Source organism: Cibotium barometz, chromosome 19 (assembly GCF_041138505.1).
Source record: "Cibotium barometz isolate CiBa-2024 chromosome 19, ASM4113850v1, whole genome shotgun sequence".
Classification (NCBI taxonomy): Eukaryota; Viridiplantae; Streptophyta; class Polypodiopsida; order Cyatheales; family Cibotiaceae; genus Cibotium; species Cibotium barometz.
In genome coordinates, this window is record NC_141064.1 from 22,716,359 (window position 1) to 22,737,839 (window position 21,481).

At 41.4% G+C, this 21,481-nt stretch overlaps 1 protein-coding gene across 1 annotated transcript; it reads right to left on the minus strand.

Annotated features, from left to right (window-relative positions):
• Positions 1-6,519: 6,519 nt before the first annotated feature.
• On the minus strand, positions 6,520-15,101 carry LOC147628359 (uncharacterized). Its single transcript, XM_086813042.1, has 9 exons — positions 14,920-15,101; positions 14,723-14,830; positions 14,457-14,527; positions 14,076-14,145; positions 13,637-13,705; positions 13,444-13,551; positions 13,284-13,346; positions 7,734-7,808; positions 6,520-7,566 (listed from the first exon to the last, which is right to left on the minus strand). Exons 1-9 carry the CDS (start codon positions 15,082-15,084, stop codon positions 6,520-6,522), a joined length of 1,776 nt encoding a protein of 591 aa, XP_086669168.1. The 5' UTR covers positions 15,085-15,101.
• Positions 15,102-21,481: the final 6,380 nt, after the last annotated feature.

Here is a 21,481-nt window from a genome sequence, read left to right on the forward strand (position 1 = left end):
GAATGTAATCCCGTGATTTCTAGCAAAAATCTCCGCACTGATTTTATGAGTGATTCGCGGCGTGAAATTACAAGGAAATGGTTCACGTCGTGAATAACTTTCTTGCACTTTCACATGGAGTTTTCCCCGTGGGGCAATTTGTGGTTTTGGGCATAATACTTATCCAAATGATGAAAATTAGATTGTGCTAATGCTAAAGAATGAAATGCAAGTTCCTGGCTCAATCAATTGTCCCTTATGTTTTTTATTTTTATGAATTTTTTTGTGAAAAAAGAAGAAAACAATAACCTGCTTCTTCACATTGGTGTTTTTTGTGATGCTAACTTCAAAATTAACAAGAGTACCCCAATGAATCCTTTCCTAAACTACTCTCCACAACATTCACAGCATCAAAACTATAACTTTTTTCTCAACCACACACACCTTATCCTTTCATTTCCACACAATGCACTACCAGAATGCAAAGGCAATAATGAATACTATGCAATGAGAGCTAAAACTTTAGAGTTCTTATTTTTGGATGACATCGCCCATGTCCTTGGGCTGCACCAGGATGAAACTCTCTCAGTCATTGCTATGTACGCGGGCATGCGAGACACACAACAGCCGTCCAAAGATGATGACATCCACATTGACTTCAGTTCCGCAGATGTCACAAAGGTGCTTGCGCTCCCGGAAAATCATGCCTCAATAGAGTCCCTTGTGGCAGAGACTCTTGTACAAATATCCCAGTGCAAGGATTTCTACGAGAGTGTGCCAGAAACTAGCTTTGCCCCTCACAAGCCGCTTGCCATTTCGGATTCCGTCAGTTTCGGGAGCATCAATATTAGTGATGCAGACCTTGCGGATCATGATGATGCCACTGAGGTAGTACACCCAATTTCTTCCCTTCTTAATTTGTAATTTTTTGAAGTCAACTCATTCTTCTATCTACTTTGTAGACCGCAAGAGAAATGGACTGGTTCGCAAGCCGAAAGGGTGGAGCACGAAAGGAGGTGGAGCGGAAAGATGCTGCGCTATGGCACTACATCCCGAGCTTCAATGCCGAGATGCTTCGCGTAATTCACAACGACTTTTCAAATGATGCGCAAGCTGAATTTTTGAAGTGCAGAGCCCTAAGCGCCATCCTGTCTGAAGCCCCTATAGCTCAAAATGCCCATAAATGTATTCTTGTAAATAGGGAAGCAGCTATCTATAGCTTTGGTGATAAAGGTTCAGGGTCTTTCCTAGGATTTTGTGGCCTTAGCCTTGGACAAGGCATCACTGATGCCAAAGAGATAGCCGAACGCATTGGTGACAAACCATCAGTAAAGACTCTCACCCACGAGGCTTTCACCAAGCTCATCAAGCGAGTTGGCTAGATCCAATGTACTCATTTGCCTTCTGTGAAAATCAAACAATTAATGACATCAAGATGTTTTTCGAGCTGATTTTAAGTTTTATCTTCTTGATGTGTTTATATGTTGTTGTCGTGTCCTGTCATGATGTTTCAATCAATTTTTGTGAACGCTCGTCTGTGAAAATCAAACAATTAATGACATCAAGATGTTTTTCGAGCTGATTTTAAGTTTTATCTTCTTGATGTGTTTATATGTTCTGGTCGTGTCCTGTCATGATGTTTCAATCAATTTTTGTGAACGCTCGTCTGCCACCGCCCGTCCGACTTTGGCTCGACTCGACGGGCCGATTTCTCCCGCGTATGGCCCCAGAAGGGTATATCAGCTGTGCGGGGTGCGCCGGGGCCGAGGGGGGGGGCCGGTGGTCGCTCCGTGGAGCCTGTGTGCCACGGAGCGACCACCGGCCCCCCCCCTCGGCCCCGGCGCACCCCGCACAGCTGATATACCCTTCTGGGGCCATACGCGGGAGAAATCGGCCCGTCGAGTCGAGCCAAAGTCGGACGGGCGGTGGCAGACGAGCGTTCACATGAGGTCGAATGTACATAGCGACAACAATTACATGCAAAAGACTACAATTACCTTGACAAGACAACAATCACTTGCAATAGAAAATAACTTTTCTGAAAATAGACATGGTTTTTCATTAATCAAATTGAGATTACAAAACACGGTTTGTTGCATTACAAGGCTTCCCCTATCTAGTGAAAGAGAGCTTCCTCTCCATGGATACGCCTAGCTAGATGAAGATCAGATGGCTTCAAAGTGACGCGTTTTGCATGCACCATGCACAAAACCGCGTCTTGGAAAAGCGAAACCAAAATATCCTCGGCACCTTGTTGCAGAGCACCTAGTGCCGCCGCTTGCACACGATTGACATCCCGGCGCTGGTCGTGGATAATCTCTTTGACAAGACGCCCAAAAGGTGCCTTTTGAATAATTGGTGTGCAGGTCTTTTGATATTTGCGAATTTCTCTAAGGGCAACTGTCCCTGGTCTCCACCTTTGCTTCTTCTGCGTTGTTGGGGGCGGTGGTGCTTGCGCGTGGCGAGTCCAAGCTGGCGTGTCATTTTTAAACTTCTGTCGCTGCTCTTGGAAGTTATCGGATGGGGGTTGTGTGCGTTTAGGAATGGTTTTCCCCTTCTTAGCCTTTGCAGGTGTTGGAGTTTTCTTTGCCTTTGCAGATGGAGTCTTCGGAGCTGCTCGCTGCTCTGCCTCCTTCCTTACTCGCTCCTCTTCATCTTTCCTGTCTTTTTCCTCACGAAGCCTCCGTGTGTTTGCTGCCCTGGCTTCTCGTTCAAGCTTCTGTCTCTTATTTTCTACTTCCTCAGCTGAGAGTTTTCTCTTTCCTTTACCAAGTGCACGAGCCAAGACTCTGTCTAGCATTGCATTGACAATCCTATTGCTCGGCAGGTGCTCCCTTTCTACTGTGTCTTCATTTCTCCTCTTTGTATATTCTGCTCGAAGACTTTGTATAGCCGCTTCCAAAATTGTGTCATCTTCGTATCCGGCCATTCGCCGCAGGTCAGCAACAAATCCGTGAGCTGGGAGAAAATTGGACCCAATCTTATGTATAGATTCTTCTTACTCTATACTTACAAGTGTCATTTTGTCATTTAATACTATTGGGTATTTTGCCTTACAATAGATCATGCCTCAATGAGTAGTGCAATCAACAACCTTAGGAATTAAGTTCATGTCTTAAATAAGGAGAAGTTCACCTTACCAAACCAAAGGTTCCCCTTAGTCAATGGGTCTAGGATCAAGCTCTACCTCCTTCTCAACCTTTAAATTGAACCCCACACTTCTCTATCAACTTCTAACCCCTCATTATTGCTTCCATCACCTACAACTTGCTTCTTATCTTCTATCCATTAATCTAAGTTATAGGTCTACATTTTCACCCTATCAAACTAGTGTATATCTACCAATCTCTATAATTCCATATGTATCTGTCATCTTTATCTCCTTCTTAGTCTCCATCTTTGCAAGGTATTCAACTATATATTGAGGATATTCCCTTTGTCTTGATCAACAAATCATTAGGAGGTAGCTATTAATAGCCAACTAAGATCTTGGAAATCTACTATGAATACAATAAGTTGAAAAAAAACTAAAGCTTGTTGCAACTCAACTTGAATGTGTCAAGCTTGTGCATCTAATCATCAAGTTTACTCTGGTGGATTTGTGTTAATAAGCCAAACCACCATCTGGGTATTTGATCCATGAAACCTACTTTCCAAGGTATTAAAGATAGACAAATGAATTTTGCTAGTGTGTCTCTCTATCAACCAACAAGTGATGCATTGTGACGGTGACCCAAGCCTAGAATTTGAGGGGCACCCCTATTTTTTCTTTTGAAGGGATTTTCTTTAACTAGCTTTTCTTTATGAAGAGATTGAAAGGGCATATAACTAAATTTCTCAAAACCCTTCCCTTCCTTTGAAAGGTAATTGTGTTTTCACCCTTCTTGTGAAGGTTTTGACCCCCTTGGAAGGGTACTGCAACTTTCAAATTCTAGCCCTATATCCATTATTAAATGATAGCTACCATAGCTACCAATGAGTTGATGTCAAATCTCAAAGTCAATACTCTCCAACTAATTACCTTCCACCATGTCGCCGCCTGCTTGTTTTCACTGGCGGGCAACACCATTTGGACGTCTATGGCTTCCTTTGCGGATGTCACACACTGGCCAACTTCCTCGAAAACACAATAGCAGCACACACCCTTGAGTTTCGTTATGTCTTTGTTACATAAGATACAAAAATGCCTAGAAATGAGATGCAAAATTCCTATACACAAAACTCCTTAAAAAAGGAGGAAAAATAAAAATTGTGCAAAAACTTAGCAAAATTGGGAGAAGCTTACCAAAATGCTATAGGGGCAAAGATAAAGATAAAGATAAAGTAATGGACTAATAATAAATTGTGCAAAAACTTAGCAAAATTGGGAGAAGCTTACCAAAAGGCTATAGGGGCAAAGATAAAGATAAAGATAAAGTAATGGACTAATAATAAATTTAAATATAAAATTCTTTATGGCAAAATCTCCAATAGCTTACCTTTATAGCACAAAATGCTCAAATATGCCTCTTAATGATGTAAATAGAAGGGGAAGAGATAGAAGGTAGGTATAGGGAGATAATTTAAATAGAATATATGTTTTTTTATTGAAGTGCATGGATATTTTGTAAGTTTTTAGATTTTGACGAATTGGTTACTTTTAAAAAAATAATGAAAATTAAAAAAAAGGGTGAATCTATTATTTTAAATCCTAAAAGAAGAGGGTGAGTAAAGAAAAAGGTTAATCTATTCAAATATTACCTAAATGTGATATTTGAATATTTTATAAACTTTCTTTGCACTTTTCCTTGATTTAAGGAAGAGAGAGAAGACCTTCGGAGGGCCGCCTTTTTTATCCTAAAATCCCCTAGAATTCTTCTTATCACTAGTGATTCAAGGCCCCTTTTTTAATCCTAAAATCCCCTAATGCTTCTTATCCACTAGTGATTTATAGTGAGTGCTTGCACGAGATCCCACAAATGCTTGTGTTTGTTGCTCAAAGTGTTCCAATAGAACTTCTTAATGTTGCTCAAAAGTGCTTCATAGAGCTTCTTAATATTATTAGTGAAAGCCATAATAGTGTGTTAAAAACTAGCCCTTGTCAAGGCTTTCTTGTAGTGTAGGGCCATTATAATTTATTCTTAGTCTCAACACTTGGTTGCATGGAAGTAACTCTCTCTCTCTCTCTCTCTCTCTCAATCAAGTCCTAGCTGCAAGAAGATAAGTAATATTAAAAAAAGTGGAGAAATGGGGAGAACCCTCTAGTTCTATCCTAATCAACTAAACCTAGGCACTAAATAAGTGTCTCACCTAGCTTTGATATGATACTACTAAGGTAAAAATTAGTAATGATAAGTCTAGGGAGGATCAAAGACAAGGTTTAATGCCATGATTAGATAATTCCTTGAACACTCACTTGATTTAACAAAGCTTAGCAAGAATAACGATCTCTAAGAAAAAGTGATATATTCGTAGAATACTCCACACATATGTCAGCAGTAGGTACATCATTTTGAAGCTCATAAAGAGAGCTCCTAGATACATCATTTTAAAGGGAGCTCCTAGATACACTAATACCTCCACAATTTATTCGATCAAATGCCTTGAATCTCTCCATTTACCTCATTTTAATTACTTGATTATTACCTAGAATATCTCAATCATTGTATGTGGCTAGGGAGTCTACCTTTTAAACCTTCTAGAAATCACTACACACAAAAAACTTTTAAATGATGAACCATTTAACAACCATATACACTTGGAAGACCACACAAGTCACCTAATTACCGAATCAAAGATAATAAGTAGCCTCCCCTCAAATACATAAGAGGAAGCCCCTTGCCACTCTCTAATGCAAAATTACAAATTCAAACAAAATCTCTTCTAGTTAGACACATATTCTTGTTGCTACATTACAAGGCCCTCCAATTAAGGTGTGAAGCCTATGGTATTTTCAACGTGTAGGAATGCCATCTAAGAGAGAGAGAGAGAGAGAGAGAGAGAGAGAGAGAGAGAGAACGTTAACATCCATTGAGGCCAAACACAACTTATGAGGCTACATCAAAAGTGAAATGATAAGTCTAAGACATGATATTAAAACAAGAAGTTAACATGCATTATAAAAATATAGCTAAGTTGGCTATTATATTTACATAAACATAAGTTTGTAAAAACTATAAGTAGAACTTTTGCAGCTTCTATCATATGTGTTTCGCATTTCATGGATATTATCACCCCTATTAGGATGTGTGTGCAATTTAAACACACTTGGAGTCATTACCCTTTTCCACATGGTTAGGCATAAACTAACTCCTTCATGAATGGAACCCCTAATGAGTGCGTCAACAGTTATAGGCCATCACATGAACAAAAACAACATAGACCATATTGTGTTCACTTTGTGTATATCATTTTACGAGAAGTTTCCAAATGTATGCACTAAATGAGTATGGGTGGTTAGTTGTGTGTGTGTGTGAGTGTATGTGTGTGTGTGAGAGAGAGAGAGAGAGAGAGAGAGAGAGGGGGGGTCTAATTACTAGATAAACACATATTTATTTATTCTTAATCAGAGCCAGAGTCATTTGCATCCATTCTAGAAGCCCAAGGATCATATACTCTACTAGTGTTAGTTTCTGTTTTATCATCTATTTGGTGAGCAGTTGGGGATGCAAAATTACCGTGTGAAGGATAACCTAAGTTTCGACCTTTTAATTCACACCTTCTGAGTCCACTTTCACTGTCAACTTGAGGAGGAGCATTTTTATCATAAGGGCCAAAGCCACCACGATTCATGTTAGGATGGTAACTATCACTAGAGGGACTAACTTCACCATTTCTATGGGACCGATCTTCTAGAGGATTATGATAACGACTACCAGGGTTATTGGTATAAAGGTCACCGTAGGGGTTGTTAGGATGAGGATCAAAATGTTCTCGTCCCATAGGTCCAAGAAGTCTGGTGGAGTTAGCATCTCTTCTTTCATATGAACTCATTGATTGACCAAAACTCGAGCTTGCATTGTAGGAGTGTGTGTAAGGATTCAAAGGGCCACCAAGGTACGAGCTATGGACATTTCTGATAGTATCGTCTCCATCGTTCCATCTGCCTCTACCTTGAAATCTACCATCTGGATAAGAAGCAGGAGAGTTGATAGTATCGTCTCCATCGTTCCATCTGCCTCTACCTTGAAACCTACCATCTTGATAAGAAGCAGGAGACTGTGCAGCAGTGTAAGAGTTCCCCACGAACCCATCATTTTGTCTCCTGTGCTCTTTAATCGGATCACGTCTCTCAGGACCCATATTGTAGCATTCTGTACTTCTAACTTCTTCATCAAAGGTCCTCCTTTCAGTGTAGGCTTGTCGTCCATATCCACTAGATTGATCTGCAGGCAGGTTATACGCGTCTGTGCTGATGGCAGCCCTGTCGGCCAGCTCCAAGTTTTGAAGGCGATTACTGGTCTGTGCACTATAAAGTTCATCATATTGGCGATGGTCTCGTCCGATGTGGGCGCCCGAGCGAGCTGCATCTGTTTGCCTTGAGTCGCCTTGCCCGTTGGCGATCTCTATGGAGTCCTCCAAGGCGAGAATCCACTCTTTCATGCTTTCCTGCCAACATTGCAACCCATCTAGGGCATTAATATAACAAATTCTTAAAGCTTCCGAGCTACTTATAAGCTCCTATATTAAGAGCAGAGGAACAAGCAAATAACCAGCTTTGGTTATAGGGCCATTTCGCATTCCTAACTTGAATTATGTACTGCAGCTGCTCTTACAGGTGAAGGTGCTGCCAAAGAAAGCGCCTTGGTGTTTGGTACTAGAATTTGGAAAGATGGTTGCCCGTGAGTAGCCTATAAAAGAAAAAGCATCATAGTCAGCAGTAGGATCTTGTAATAAAATTTCATACATGTACACACACACACACACACACACACTCTCTCTCTCTCTCTCATCACATCTTGTAATAAAATTTCATACATGTATACACACACACACTCTCTCTCTCTCTCATCACATCTTGTAATAATATTTCATACATGTACACACACTCTCTCTTTCTCTCTCTCTCTCTCTCTCTCTCTCTCTCTCTCATCACACCCATTCAATAAGACCGAGTGGACTCACTATCACACTTGTCCTTACTGCATCCACCATAACTAGGAATCTACAGTTACGTGGCCACCTCCTATGTTGCATGCCACCTAAGAGGTTTTGTTTTTTCCCATACAGTAAGCATACAACTATCCCATATGGCATAATGCTTGAGCATGCGACCGGACACTTGGCACGAGTACATGAAGAAGAAGATCTGGTAGGTAAAGTATGCTTGCATGCATTGGAATGCCAAAGAATGGCATGATCTCTTAGCTAGCACCCACTCTTTCTAACACAGAAAACCCTATGCATGTGTCGCTCTTGTACGAGCACTGACACTTTGTCCTTTTGTATAAAAGAAAAAGCATCATAGTCAGTAGTAGGATCTTGTAATAAAATTTCATACATGTACTCTCTCTCTCTCTCTCTCTCTCTCTCTCTCTCTCTCTCAATAAGACCGAGTGTACTCACCATCCCACTCATCCTTGAAGCATCCGCCCTACCCAGGAATCTACAGTTACATGGCACCTCCTCCGTTGCACGCCACTTGAGAGGCTTCGTTTCTTCTGATATGGTAAGCATGGAGCTACCCCATGTGGTATAATACAAACTCGAGCATGTGACCGAACACTTGGCACGAGCTCTAGTAGGTAAAGATACACTTGCATGCATTGGAATGCCAGAGAATGCCCTGATCTCTTAGCTAGCACCCTCTCTTTTTAAGAGAGAAAACCATATGCATGGGTCACTTTTGTATGACCATTGACATTTTGTCCTTTGGCTCTATAGTAGACACTAATACCATGCACAGTCTTCATGAGTTGGTAGTTCCAAATCTCAAGGCCACTAAGGAGAGAACAGAGGGCACCCCCTGTTTCCCTCTTGATGGAAAGGGTCTATTTGGAGTTCAAGCATGCAATAGAAGTTGGAGCATACTTGTATTTTATAGGATGCGTTTTGACCAAAAATGACTTTAAACGATGGTTTTCTACAATGTTTCAAGGCAAAGCCTCTCTAGTCAGATATCACTTCTCTTGGAAGGGGTTTTTCAAGTGCTAGTTGTCTGTGGGTGAAGCCTTAACCCCCATGGTTGAACATTCTACTCATAACCCAGCAACACTTGATTCTAAGAAGTATTATGGTCCTCTTACCTCAACATCAATCAAATCTAAAGAAACCCCCTCCACCTTATCATCTACTATTCAATTGATTCTTTTCCCTCCACATGGGGCTAACACCTCCATATCAGAAGGGCGAATCGATACAATAGGCTAAAAAGTGGCAACCCAAATCTACCTTGAAATGGGTTCACACAATTTCTCTGTCCATACTATCTCAACCAACCAAGCAAAGAAGGCCTTAATAAATTAATTAGCACAGAAAGTCCAAACTACATGTTACCCTAAAATGGAAACCTAAATGCTTATTGGAAGCTCAAGGCTACTACGAGGGTACTCTTACCTCAACATCAATCAAATCTAAGAAGTATTATGGTCCTCTTACCTCAACATCAATCAAATCTAAAGAAACCCCCTCCACCTTATCATCTACTATTCAATTGATTCTTTTCCCTCCACATGGGGCTAACACCTCCATATCAGAAGGGCGAATCGATACAATAGGCTAAAAAGTGGCAACCCAAATCTACCTTGAAATGGGTTCACACAATTTCTCTGTCCATACTATCTCAACCAACCAAGCAAAGAAGGCCTTAATAAATTAATTAGCACAGAAAGTCCAAACTACATGTTACCCTAAAATGGAAACCTAAATGCTTATTGGAAGCTCAAGGCTACTACGAGGGTACGGCGTGGTATTTAGATCCCAAAAAAAATGTAATCCTCTTTGAATCCTCTGTACAAAGGGAAACCCTTGGCTCTCTAGTGCTAGCTACTACGACAGTAGCCTAGTGCACATCATCCCCTGGTACCCAACATCTAAACCCGAGCATGTACTCCAAAATGAGTGCCCGATGTGGGTCAATTTCCCAATCCTGCCCTAATATCTGTGGCCAAAGGTTCCCACAGTGTGACTAGGGTTTCGAGAAAAGTTCTTTATGCACCCCCTTTAGAACTCAAAGAAGGTTGCAGCCATCACAGAAGTGCTGCATACTCTTTGACACAAGGTATAATATCCCTGATGAGCTTGTTCTCTCCACACCATAAGGAATCAAGTTCAATGTGCCTATCAAGTTTGGCACATCCTAAACTCCTGCTCTACAAATGTAAGAATACAGGCCACTTTGCCAAAGATTACTCACCAATAACAAAACAAGGCCGCTCTTCTAGCATTAGGGCCTCATGGAGGCAAAGGCTTCAAACTCCCCCATAGGGGATGTGTCAGGGAGAAAATCTAATATTCCCTCATGCCATGCCCATAAGCGCAATAGGACCCACCTCGTGATACCACCACAAATGGTAAGTTCTCTAACCCTCACACTCCCCTGCAAACCGAAAGACACCAACATCCCTCTCTAGAGTCCCCTCCCCAAAGTCATTAAGGCGTCCCTTAAGAAAGAGGCAAGAGCCAAGGTCCATGCACTCATTGTGGGCAATACGTTTAACACTCTTGTAAATATTGAATCCACTGATCTGGAAATGCCCCGCGTCATTCCCATCAGTGGTTAGTATGTCCATGCATGTAAAAGCCATCATCCTCTCCTAGAATATCTATGTGCTATGTGGTGCTACATGAGAGTGCAAAGAAGCTCTAGATGTGTTTGCTAAATGGCAAGCTAATTTCTTATGCCTCTACAAGAATTGAAGACATGAGATAATCACCCCGTCAATCTCGAGAGGAGTGGGGCTTTTGTTTATAGTAATGCGATCAAAAGCCACATTGGAGGGATGGCCATTCTGTTGAAGCGTGGCGAGACTATGAGCTCCCAATGAATATATTAAATGGGCAGCTCTATGGGATTAGCTATGCTCCCTCCTAGAAGGGGAGGAAGCCATCCTCATCGAGGATTTTAATATAGTGGAGGGACATGCAGATGGATCTCATGGTCATGGCACCTAACTGAGAAGGAGTCATGGCAACACCTCTCCCAAAACAGCTCTCTCATGGAAGGTAACCAAGTGGATGCATGTACACCTGCACAAACATGCAGGTGGGCCAAGATTGGCGGGGCCAAACTAGACAGAAGCTATTTTACCAATGGAGGATGGTGGTTTTCGTGCCCTGCCTAACCAAGGATGATCTAATCACACTACCCTTTCTGGGGAGTGTGATTAGATCATCCTTGGTTAGGTAGGGCACGAAGACCACCATTGTGCTTAGATCATCCTTGGTTAGGCAGGGCACAACGACCACCATCCCCCATCGATAAAATAGCTTCTATCTAGTTTGGTGAAGTCATTTATCCTTGATTAGTGGATCCCTTCCTCCCGTGAACATGCATTACCTAGAGAGGTTGCAAAACCTCCTTTCAAGGATTACTCGTACCATTGACATAGCCCCAATATCGAGATGGGCAATGGGCAATGAAAAAATACCACACCCAAACCTATAGAGTTCTTAGATCACTTAGAAGTGTTTGAGTAGACCTATGAGGGCATGGGAATCACTAATGACCCAACTAAGATTCTTTCTTTTGGTCTAGGAACAGCTAGACAATGGTTCAGTACTCTTGAACCAATTCACAAGTCTGTAAATGAGACTATTCACACAGTGAATTTTAGGTGGAACTTTTAAAAGTCAGAAACATATGGAGTTTTCTCCATTTGTTGATGAACAAATTCTCCCAAAGCTCATCTAAAACCTTACAAGAGTACATTTGCAAGGTAAGATATTATTACTCTTGATGTTTGGACAAGGAGAAGCCAAGACAGCAAAACAAAGGCTAACTGCACTCTTCCTAAACAACTTGAAGGAGAAAACATTCAATCATTACTTGTATACACAAAAAAGAGTGACATTCAATGAGTGTTATCTACACCATTGACTTCGATGATGATAACATGAAAGGAACTTTGGGATCCGAGGGAGAAGATTCATGCTCGGATGCTTCTTTCATTACATCAAGTAGACCTTCCAAGAAGGATGGTAAGAAAATTGTGGATAAAGTGATCGAACATATGGAGGCAAAGTGGAGAGTATCTCCTAGAGAGCCTAGGAAAGTGTGCCCTTATTATGGTGGTGGGGCCACTTAGCAGCAGAAGATTTCTTGTATGCATAGGTAAGAACTATGCCTTGGTGTGGTTACTACTACATAGAAGATACACCAACCAGGACTAAAGGGGGTGTCGGTACAATTTGTCCAATAGAATTGTACAACCCCCTGTCTTGCCAGATAGCCACCACCGTTGGCCCTACCCATGCCTTCTAGAATGCGAAGTGGACCCCCTATGGGAGCTACGTTTCCTCCTCCTCATGTACCTCGAGTTCCTATGTCTAGTGGCATGATGAGAATAGAAACCCCTCCACCTGTTCTTGGATCACAACCACCTATTCCTAGTGTTGCACCTGTAAGGAGACTAGAGGATGTACTACTCATCACTGAAGATGTAACAACACGTATGTGTAACCACTAGATTAAGTAGACCCCTATGCACATTTGCCAAGAGGCCCTTATGGCAACCCAATTCCTATCTCAAAGCCAGAACCTGTGAACTATACACACCAACACTGGAATCAAGTTTTCATGCTTCTAAGACACAAATCGGTGCAATCGAGTTGTCATCTTCATCAGACACACAGATGTTTATCCCACATATGTTAAGTTGCCTTTTCTTCCCAAACCTAGTTGGAAGGGACAATAAAAGGACTTTAACATGTACTTGCAGAGTCGCAAAACATTTTCATGCATTCGAGGCCTAATCCAAATATTTCCTTGTTCAAGTCCCATCATTCCCTAGACTTATCTCTCTTTTTATAGCCACTTGACTCCTTATCTAGAGATTCACTAGTCCAAGTGCCATTCCTTGCACTTAGGTATCCTCATATGGAGTATATATGGATTAAATGGCTTCACCTTCTATCTCAAATAAAAGGACTTTCCACATCTGTGCCCCTATTGTTCTAGTTTCCCATGAAGGATTGTTTAGAACAAGTCAATGTACCCCTATTGTTCTAGTTTCCCATGTAGGATTGTTAAGAACAAGTCAATGTAAAACGACATGACAGAGAGAATATAGGCTTGTTAAGAATAGTATGGAGTATGAGGAATTTGTTCAGCATATGCACATTATGTTGTGAGTTTGTTACACGTTATAAGAGAGATGAGAGCATACCTCAACCCTTGCTCTTGCCAAGGTTGTGACATATCTAACACGTTTTGAAGAAATATCAGAGCCCTAATCAATGCACAGGTTGGGTATTATGAGTTATTTAATTTACATTGATTAAGGTAAACTAGAAATAATGTAAATACTATCATAGAAGAGGAGTTACCTTAAACAATAGTAGCTTTCCTGGTACTACAACTACAAAGCGCTCGTCTACTTTATAAGCAGTTTTGGCTTTTCGACTCAATAGCCCCGATTTCATTATGGATTTATCCTATAAATTAATCAAAGACAAGTCATGATATTCCAAAAGCTTGGCACCACAAACATCAAACTAAGCAACAAGCAAACATACTTACTATTCCTATTAGTCCTTTATCCTTACCAGCCTTTATAGTTTGCTCCAAAGATAGCTTTCTTGAGATGCACTGCACGACCCAATTTGAACATAAACATTAATGACGAGTACTAGTAATCTTTTGAATGAAAGGTGGACTTTTAATTATTACCGAGAGTCTAGACATCCCTTTTATGTACTCATGTAATATCATAATTATTTTTTTTAAATGATGCCTTGGAGGAAATGTTTCCTTTACTTTGAGTTAACAAAAGTATAGGGAAATCCAAACGTTTGTGTGATAGTTATATAATGCCTTGGAGGAAATTTTTCCGTTACATTGTGAAGAGGATGGGACGTGCTTGAAAACAAGATATATCAACAATATACTAGCTGGGATATTCAGCAAGTTCCTGTGGGATCCCTCTTTGTTCTCGAAGAATCGGGTTCACCATATGTACCTCGAGCAGATGGTTGAGAGCTTGCTTTTCTGTCATGTTTTGTGTTGTTACGTCCCAGCAATCACTCCCTCTACATGCGTGAAATAATTGGTGGAGCTTAGTTCCATCTCATGTGTTGAATGGCGGCCGTGTTGCAAGCGTGCGTGCTTGCTTTGCTTTGCGTGTACGTGTGTGAACGAGAGAAGGAAAAAGAAAGAAAGTAATATTAACGTCTGTAACAGTGACTTAGGAGACCCAATACATAACGAGAGAGAGTGTGTGTGTTACCCAATACATAATGTGTGTGTGTGTGTGTGTGTGTGTGAGAGAGAGAGAGAGAGAGAGAGAGAGAGAGAGAGAGAGAGAGAGAGAGAGAGAGAGGAGGGAGGGAGAGATTTTAACTGGAAATGCAGGGATATGAGTAGGTCACGGTCTCCTGCAAATTTCCTCTTGAACGCTTGGAATGGTTCTGACTGCAAATTAGCACGCAGTGGACATCGACGTGAGAGCTAATCACTGATCAGAACATGGCTGCGAGAGCAATGTATTTCTCCAGGATAAGCTCACTGATCAAAACATGGCTGCGAGAGTAATGTATATCTACAGGAACAATGTGGTAGTCTGTATATATATATATATACATGATGTCGCGTTTAAAGACGTTTTACCGCAATCGCTTTGTCTTTGTCGGCCAACGAGAGCAACCCGGCTATGAAATCCACCTGCAGGATTCCGCGCTTGAGTACAACGTCGCCCGTGTCGCTACCTCCGAGTTTCTGCTGCGGCATAATTGGGAAACCATAATTATGGCCAATCCGAACCAACTAGCTGTTATATTGGAGTAAGGGGAGTGTGCGTAACCTACCTTTTTCATGAAGCCCATGGCCATGGTGGCCGCTGCGGAAGCAGCGTCCATGATCATGTTTCTGCCTGCTCCAGCAGACGATATTGCCGTCGTCGAAGCCGGTAGATCGGCGTACGAAACCTGAAAAGAGAAGAGGTGGGCAAAGGCAAGACAAGCCGCCGCCATGCTTTTCACATCGCTCACGACACAGCGGACGTCGTAGGCGCAAAATCACGCGAACCAGCACGCCCTCTCGTTTCGTTGCTAAGGAATGATGCTTTGGGGTAAGGTTTCCATTATTTTTTCCTTCGTTTTCTAAGGTTTAATGTTCATGTTTTTTGAAAACAAATCCAACAAAATAGATATCACGGACACGTGTAGCTTGCATGGGCCAAAGGATAGTGTGGGCATTCCCTTCTCTCTCCCTCTCTCCACTTTCAATTGTGCACAGTACGCTCGCTAAAGGATGGCATTCCCCCCCCCCTCTCTCTCTCTCTCCATCTCCAGTTTCAATTGTGGAGAGTACGCTCTCCCTCATCTCTTAGAGTATGCTCTCCCTCGTCTCTTGTGTAGAGGGTAGATTCCTCTCTCTCTCTCTCTCTCCACTTTCAATTGTGCAAAGTACGTCTCTTAGAGTATGCTCTCTCTCGTCTCTTGTGTAGAAGGTAGAGTTTTTTGGTGATCCTAAGCTCTTGCCTCGTCTACTTGATCAATATCTAAGTACTTCTCTAAGTAATCTCCTCTCTCTCTCTCTCTCTCTCCCGTAATGGAGAGAGCTCTCTCTTTGTCAAGGTAGTGCACTAGGTGTGGGGACTCGTTCCTCTCTCTCTCTCTCTCTCTTTTTCTTAGCATGTTGTTCTCCTTTGATATCCTATCTTGATCACGCTTGTGTAAGGCTTGCTTAATACCAACCCTGTGTTAAAGCCTTTGAAGGGTGTGATCTACAAGGGCACGATCATGGGTGTCGCCACTATAGTATGCTTAATTGTTGCCAGTGTGCTATTCTCCTTCAACAAGGATGTCAGGGAGGGAGGCGAAGGGGCATACCTCATAATAGCAATACCCTAGATTTTTGGGTGGGACTAGTGTCCAAAAAAACTATCCTTTAGTGTAATTTTCACAGCTCAAATTTAGAAAAACTGGTTGTAATTTTGGCTAGCCTTGAATTCAAAGATTCAAATTTTGGGAATTCTAATTATAAGACTGATTAAGGTATGCAATTTTTTAATAAAAACCAATTGACCTTGAAGGTTATCCTTTTTTCACTAGTTAGAAAAAAAAGTTTATTTCTAACACTAGGTGGGACATGCAAATGGGGGGCTGCCAACCACATTGTGAGGGGAAATCTTGGCCCCTCATAAACATGATGTATGTATGTATGGAGTGTGTAGATGATAGTGTAGGTGTGAATCCAAGGTGGCAAGAGATGTGTCGCAGTCGAGGGTAAAAGCGCATGTGTGCGAAACAAGAATAGAAACAGTGTGGCCAATGTAGGGAGACCCGTAGCAGCAGGATCTTGAGGAAGTGAAGGCGGCGTCATGGGTTTAAGAGACAGGATCGAGATCTTTTTTGGGGACTCTCCAAGCGAGTGTGGTTCGTCCTACCAAAAGAGAGAGATGAGAGTAGAAGACTGCAGTGGAGGGAGACTCGTGCAGGTTTGATTTTATCTCAAAACAAGTGGGCTAGAGTTCCTGCTATTCGTTGCAGATTATAGTGAAGGTAGTACAACTTTAGAGGGGTCATTTGAGGATCAGAGCAGAGAGAGGGCTGGATACTGAAGAATTGGTGATGGTGTGTTCCTAGGTTCTCAGTAAAGCCTCCCTGTCAGAGACTCGATCCTTTGGATTCTTCTCCAGCTGAAGGTGCTGAAGATGGAGATTTGAAGTTGTTAGTCGCCGAGATCTATCTGCGGAGGAACCACGGGCTTAATAATGCTTTCTTCTATTTTTTGAACCCACGTCTTAGGGTTGTTGAGACATTTTTGTTTGTTTATGAGAAGAATATGGTGTATGAAGCTTCAGGTCTTTGTGTTTTGATGAGTTTTTATGCCATGATGCTTCAGTTGTGTTGAATTGAGTGTGATGATGGAGGCGGATCTCTTTTGAGGATAGTTTGTCATCTTCTGTGCCAAAACTAATTATTCTGATTCAGAATCAAAAGAGACAACATAGAGTTGGTTTTGTGTCGGTAGGACATCATGAATGTCAGCTTATGGTATAGGGACCTTGGATTAGCATGTTTGAGCTTAGAAGAAGTTCTTGTGAACTTGGTCTAACAGTCTAGGAACTGTCAGCACAGTCAAAAATCAGAAGGGTAAGTGGACACGTGTTTCGAGCGTGTTTTTGAGAGGCAGAAAGTTGTTAGATGCTATCAGTTGAGGGTATGCAATGATGGATCCTAGTTGGATTTGAATGATTTGAGGGCTTGAGAGTGTCAACCAACTCAAAGGAGAGAGTGTCTGCTTTAGATGAGGCAAAGGAGAGAGTGTCTGCTTTAGATGAGGCAAATGGATCAGTTTTTGGGAGGACAGAGATTGGGAGGCAGCTGTGGATTAGCTATAGTTACAGTGCCAAGGGTGTGGTCACTCCTTGCAAATCCATGTGATTGAAGAAAGGCATCAATGTTTAAGTACCATGCACGAGAAGCGTGTTTCAAACCATAGAGAGCTCGATGAAGATGACATACCAGATGTTCCTTTCCTGGGATAACAAAATTAAGTGCTTGTTCCATATATATCTCTTCTTTCAAGTCACCATTGAGAAAAGTTGTTTTAACATCCATTTGATGAATTTCTAGATCAAATTGAGTGCAAATGCCAAAAGAACACGTATGCGGACAACATGTAAAAATGTTTCATGATAGTCAACACCTACTATTTGAGAGCATCCTTTGGAAACTAGATGAGCTTTAAATTTGTCAAAAGAACCATCAGCCCTTAACTTTTGTCTTGTACACCCACTTACACTTGATAGGTGTTCGTCCATGAGGAAGATCAATTAGAATCCAAGTACCTTTCGAGATGAGAGAATCATACTCAACTTGCATAGCATCTTGCCACTAATCCTTTTTATGGAGAAGAAATAGCTTGCTCGTACGTAATAGGGTCTTCAATAATGGGAATGGCATCAAATTCACTATCATCATGAGGAGTATGAGAACCATGTTCATCGTCAATAGGAAGATGAATGTAGATATCAATCTTAGGGCTATTTTTTCACAATCCAATGAAGAGGATGAAACAGAGACATCAACTTGAGAATCAATAATATGATATTTATTGGCCAGAAAAGGAAAAGATGTTAGAATGGTTTGTAAATTGCCAATCAAATAAATGACTTCCCATCAGTAATAAGTAAACTAGAAATATGAACAGGTCACTGAGGACATGGAGAATTTCCATATACAATATCAGAAAGATCATCACCTTCAAGAATCAAAGTCATCTTTGCCTTCCAACCAGGAAAACCATGGCCTTGAAAAATAGGAATAGAGCGTTGACGAGAAGGATGACCATTAATAAGAGCAATATTCTCCATGGAGAGAGCACGATGAAGAAAAAAGAACGTCACCAAAATAGCAGTGTTAATGCTTTTCGAGATGTAAAGAATATATGAGGCAACAAAAAAGCCGTGATAATAAAAACGAACGTTATCAAAATAGTAGTGTTAATGCTTTTCGGGACGTAAATAATAATATGTTGAAAAATAGAAAAAAGTGCCCAAAGAGTATATGTAAAAGGGTATGCAGTCACTAGAAATAGCGATCCAAGGCAAAAATAATCAGCAAAAAAGATGAGGAAACTTCTGCATGACGGTGCGTGCAGAATGTCAAAAAATTGCATAACAGTAAAACAATCATAACTTTTGCCCCTGTAACCTTGTTTTCAAAGCTTTTTGATTCAAAATCAAGGATACGAGCGGCTCTACGATTTCAAGCCCATGAAAAATACAATCTAAGATCCTATTTTTTGGCCTAATCTTCAAATTCGGACCAAAAGGCCCTTAAAATTTGCCCAAGCTTAGGGGGTCAAATCCTACAACTTGTTTCAATACACAATAAGGACAAAAGTGATGTTTCATACAAAATCATAGATACTTACATAGATAAACATAGATTTTTTTTGAAAGAAACCTACAAAATCCATAAATTACTACAAAACAAAAATGTTCAAACCAATCTTCTTTATTGTTAAAAGGGTAACTCGCTCTGATACCATGTTGAGAGCAAGAGAGAAAGAGAGGTACATGAGACATTGCTCCCAAATTAGTGTATATTATTGATAGTGCATAGGTATATATAGGTGAGATCTAGGTCAAGCTAGGGTGAGTTATATATAGTCCAACCTATAGGGGCCATCACCTGGAGACCACACATTGTTTTGGTGCCCCCGGTGAGGATCAAAGGGTTCTTTAGGGCCTTGTTTGATAGGTTGGAAAAAACTTGGGAATCAACTCAATCCCTTTTCTGTAATCATGGAATGTCCAAGGTTTAGAGGGGATGATGGAGAGAATCTAGCTAGGTTTTTGAGATAGGTGCAACTATTTTGTTTGGTGAGGGATAGGGACTATGAGACATAATGGTTGAAGGCTTTCCTTTATTTCTAGAAGGCTGATCATGTTTGTGGTATGAGGATTTAGGATTTGCAGGATGGTGTTAAAGATAGTTGGATATTTCTAGAAACATAGTTTCTCCAAAGGTTTGCAAGAAAGATAAGTCCAATTGAGGCTTGGAGGAAGGTAATTGTGGGTATGCAGGCTGATGAGTGTGTGGTTGATTTCTGGTAGAGGTTTGAAAGTGCATGGAATTCATGGGAGAAAGAAATTTTTCATGCTGAAGAGCTTTCTTTGCTTGAGTTGTATAATGGATATGTGAAGGTGATGAGGTTACAGACATGGATCAATCTTTTAAGCCCTATTTTGAGGGAAAAGCTGGAATATAAGGGGCCTAAGAGCTTGAAGGAGGATCTTGAGGTGGCTCCTAGGAAGGAGAGGAAGATGAGGTTTCATGCAAGTTTGGGTTGTCCGCCGGCTATTCAAGGGATTAAATTTGTGGATGTGGCTTATGACAGGGTGTTGGAGCCAAAAGGTTTGCATGTACAGGAAGAAGAGCTTGAGATGACAGACCCAGTGGAGGATCACGATATGTCTCATATTGGATGTAGTGTCCAGTGACCTAGAGTTTGATGAGGAGGAGGTTTTTGCCAGTACAGAGCTTGAATGTGAAGAGAGTGAAGGCTTGGCTTAAAGTGATGGTGATCAACTAGCTGATATGGATGATGATGCGTCTATCAATGTAAGGACATACCAGGAGAGCGTGGACGAGGTCGAGTATGATTTGCCAGGTGTGGAGAGCTTTGATGAGATGCCTAAGGTTATGGAGCTAGAGATACTAGAAAGCGACGATGAGGAGACATAAGTGATTGAAAGTGAGGAGACATAAGTGATTGAAAGTGAGGAGAATGATATAAGTGTGGGTATGGTTGACAAGTGCAGCTTGGGTTTTTCTTCTCTGTCTGACAATGATGATCTACTCTTATTGGATATATAGGGAGATTAACTCTTTGAGACAAAGAGTATGAAGGATGATTGTGCAGAGTATGCTAAGTCTGGGGTGAGTGTGGTGTGGTGTTTGACCCATGTGAACCATATTTTGTGTTCAAGGATGATGTTGGGGGTGTTGTGTATTGTTCAATTGAGGAGTTTGCAAGTGTGACCCTTCGTGGCTGGTCAGGTGTGGTTGCAGTGAGAGCATAAAGCCTTTTTTTTTGGTGGGTGGTCAGGTGTGGTTGCAGTGAGAGCATAAAGCCTTTTTTTTTGTTTAATGATGGTGACGTATGCAGTGATTTTGGAAGTGTGAGTGTCTTTGAGGTTTTGGAGGTATAGAGAGAACAAAACATGGGCCATGATGGTGAAGAGGATTTGAGGGATTTTTTTCAAACACTTGTACTACACGTTGGGTAGTTGATGCCTTTTGACCCTGGGGGTGGGCTGTAGCAAGGTTTCTTTATGCCTACTTGGCAGTTGTTTTTATGGTGGCTTTGTGTCATCTGGTCTTAGAAAGGTGGAGATGCAGGTTGGCAGGAAGAGGAGTTGTTGTTTATAATAAAGCCTGAGAACATAAATGTTTTTAGACAAGGGGGGACGAAGAGGAGTTGTAGGTAATAAAGTCTGAAAACATAAAATTTAATGTTTTCATACAAGGAGGGAGGGTTATATGTGAGGGGAAATCTGGGCCCCTCACAAACATGATGTATGTATGTGTGCTCCTGAGGTAGCTATAGCAAGGGTCTGTACTATGGTGGAGATCCAGCCCTAATGATGAAGAAAATGTAAATATTACCCAATTTTTATCCGAGTGAGTGCCTACACTTTTAGGCTGATTGAACAAGATATGAGCCCATGCCACATGCTTTCTCAAGGGATTCACAAGCCATATCTTATGGTATCACATAAAGTGTAAGGGAGGGGGGTTTTGGAAGGGGGGTCTTAAGCTTATAAGTTAAGGGGTGAGGGGGGTTTATGGTGGCAGGGGGGGGATAAGGGAGCAAGGGAGAATGAAGGTAGGGGTTTCGTTTCTTCTTGTA

What these genes read in the sequence shown, in the direction of transcription:
- LOC147628359 (XM_086813042.1), bottom strand. Translation starts at nt 15,084, where the DNA reads ATGGCGGCGGCTTGTCTTGCCTTTGCCCACCTCTTCTCTTTTCAGGTT. An exon ending in CTCATATCCCTGCATTTCCA is followed by an intron (nt 14,146 to 14,456) that starts GTTAAAATCTCT and finishes TCACGCATGTAG; the next exon opens with AGGGAGTGATTGCTGGGACG. An exon ending in ATAAAGGACTAATAGGAATA is followed by an intron (nt 13,552 to 13,636) that starts GTAAGTATGTTT and finishes ATTAATTTATAG; the next exon opens with GATAAATCCATAATGAAATC.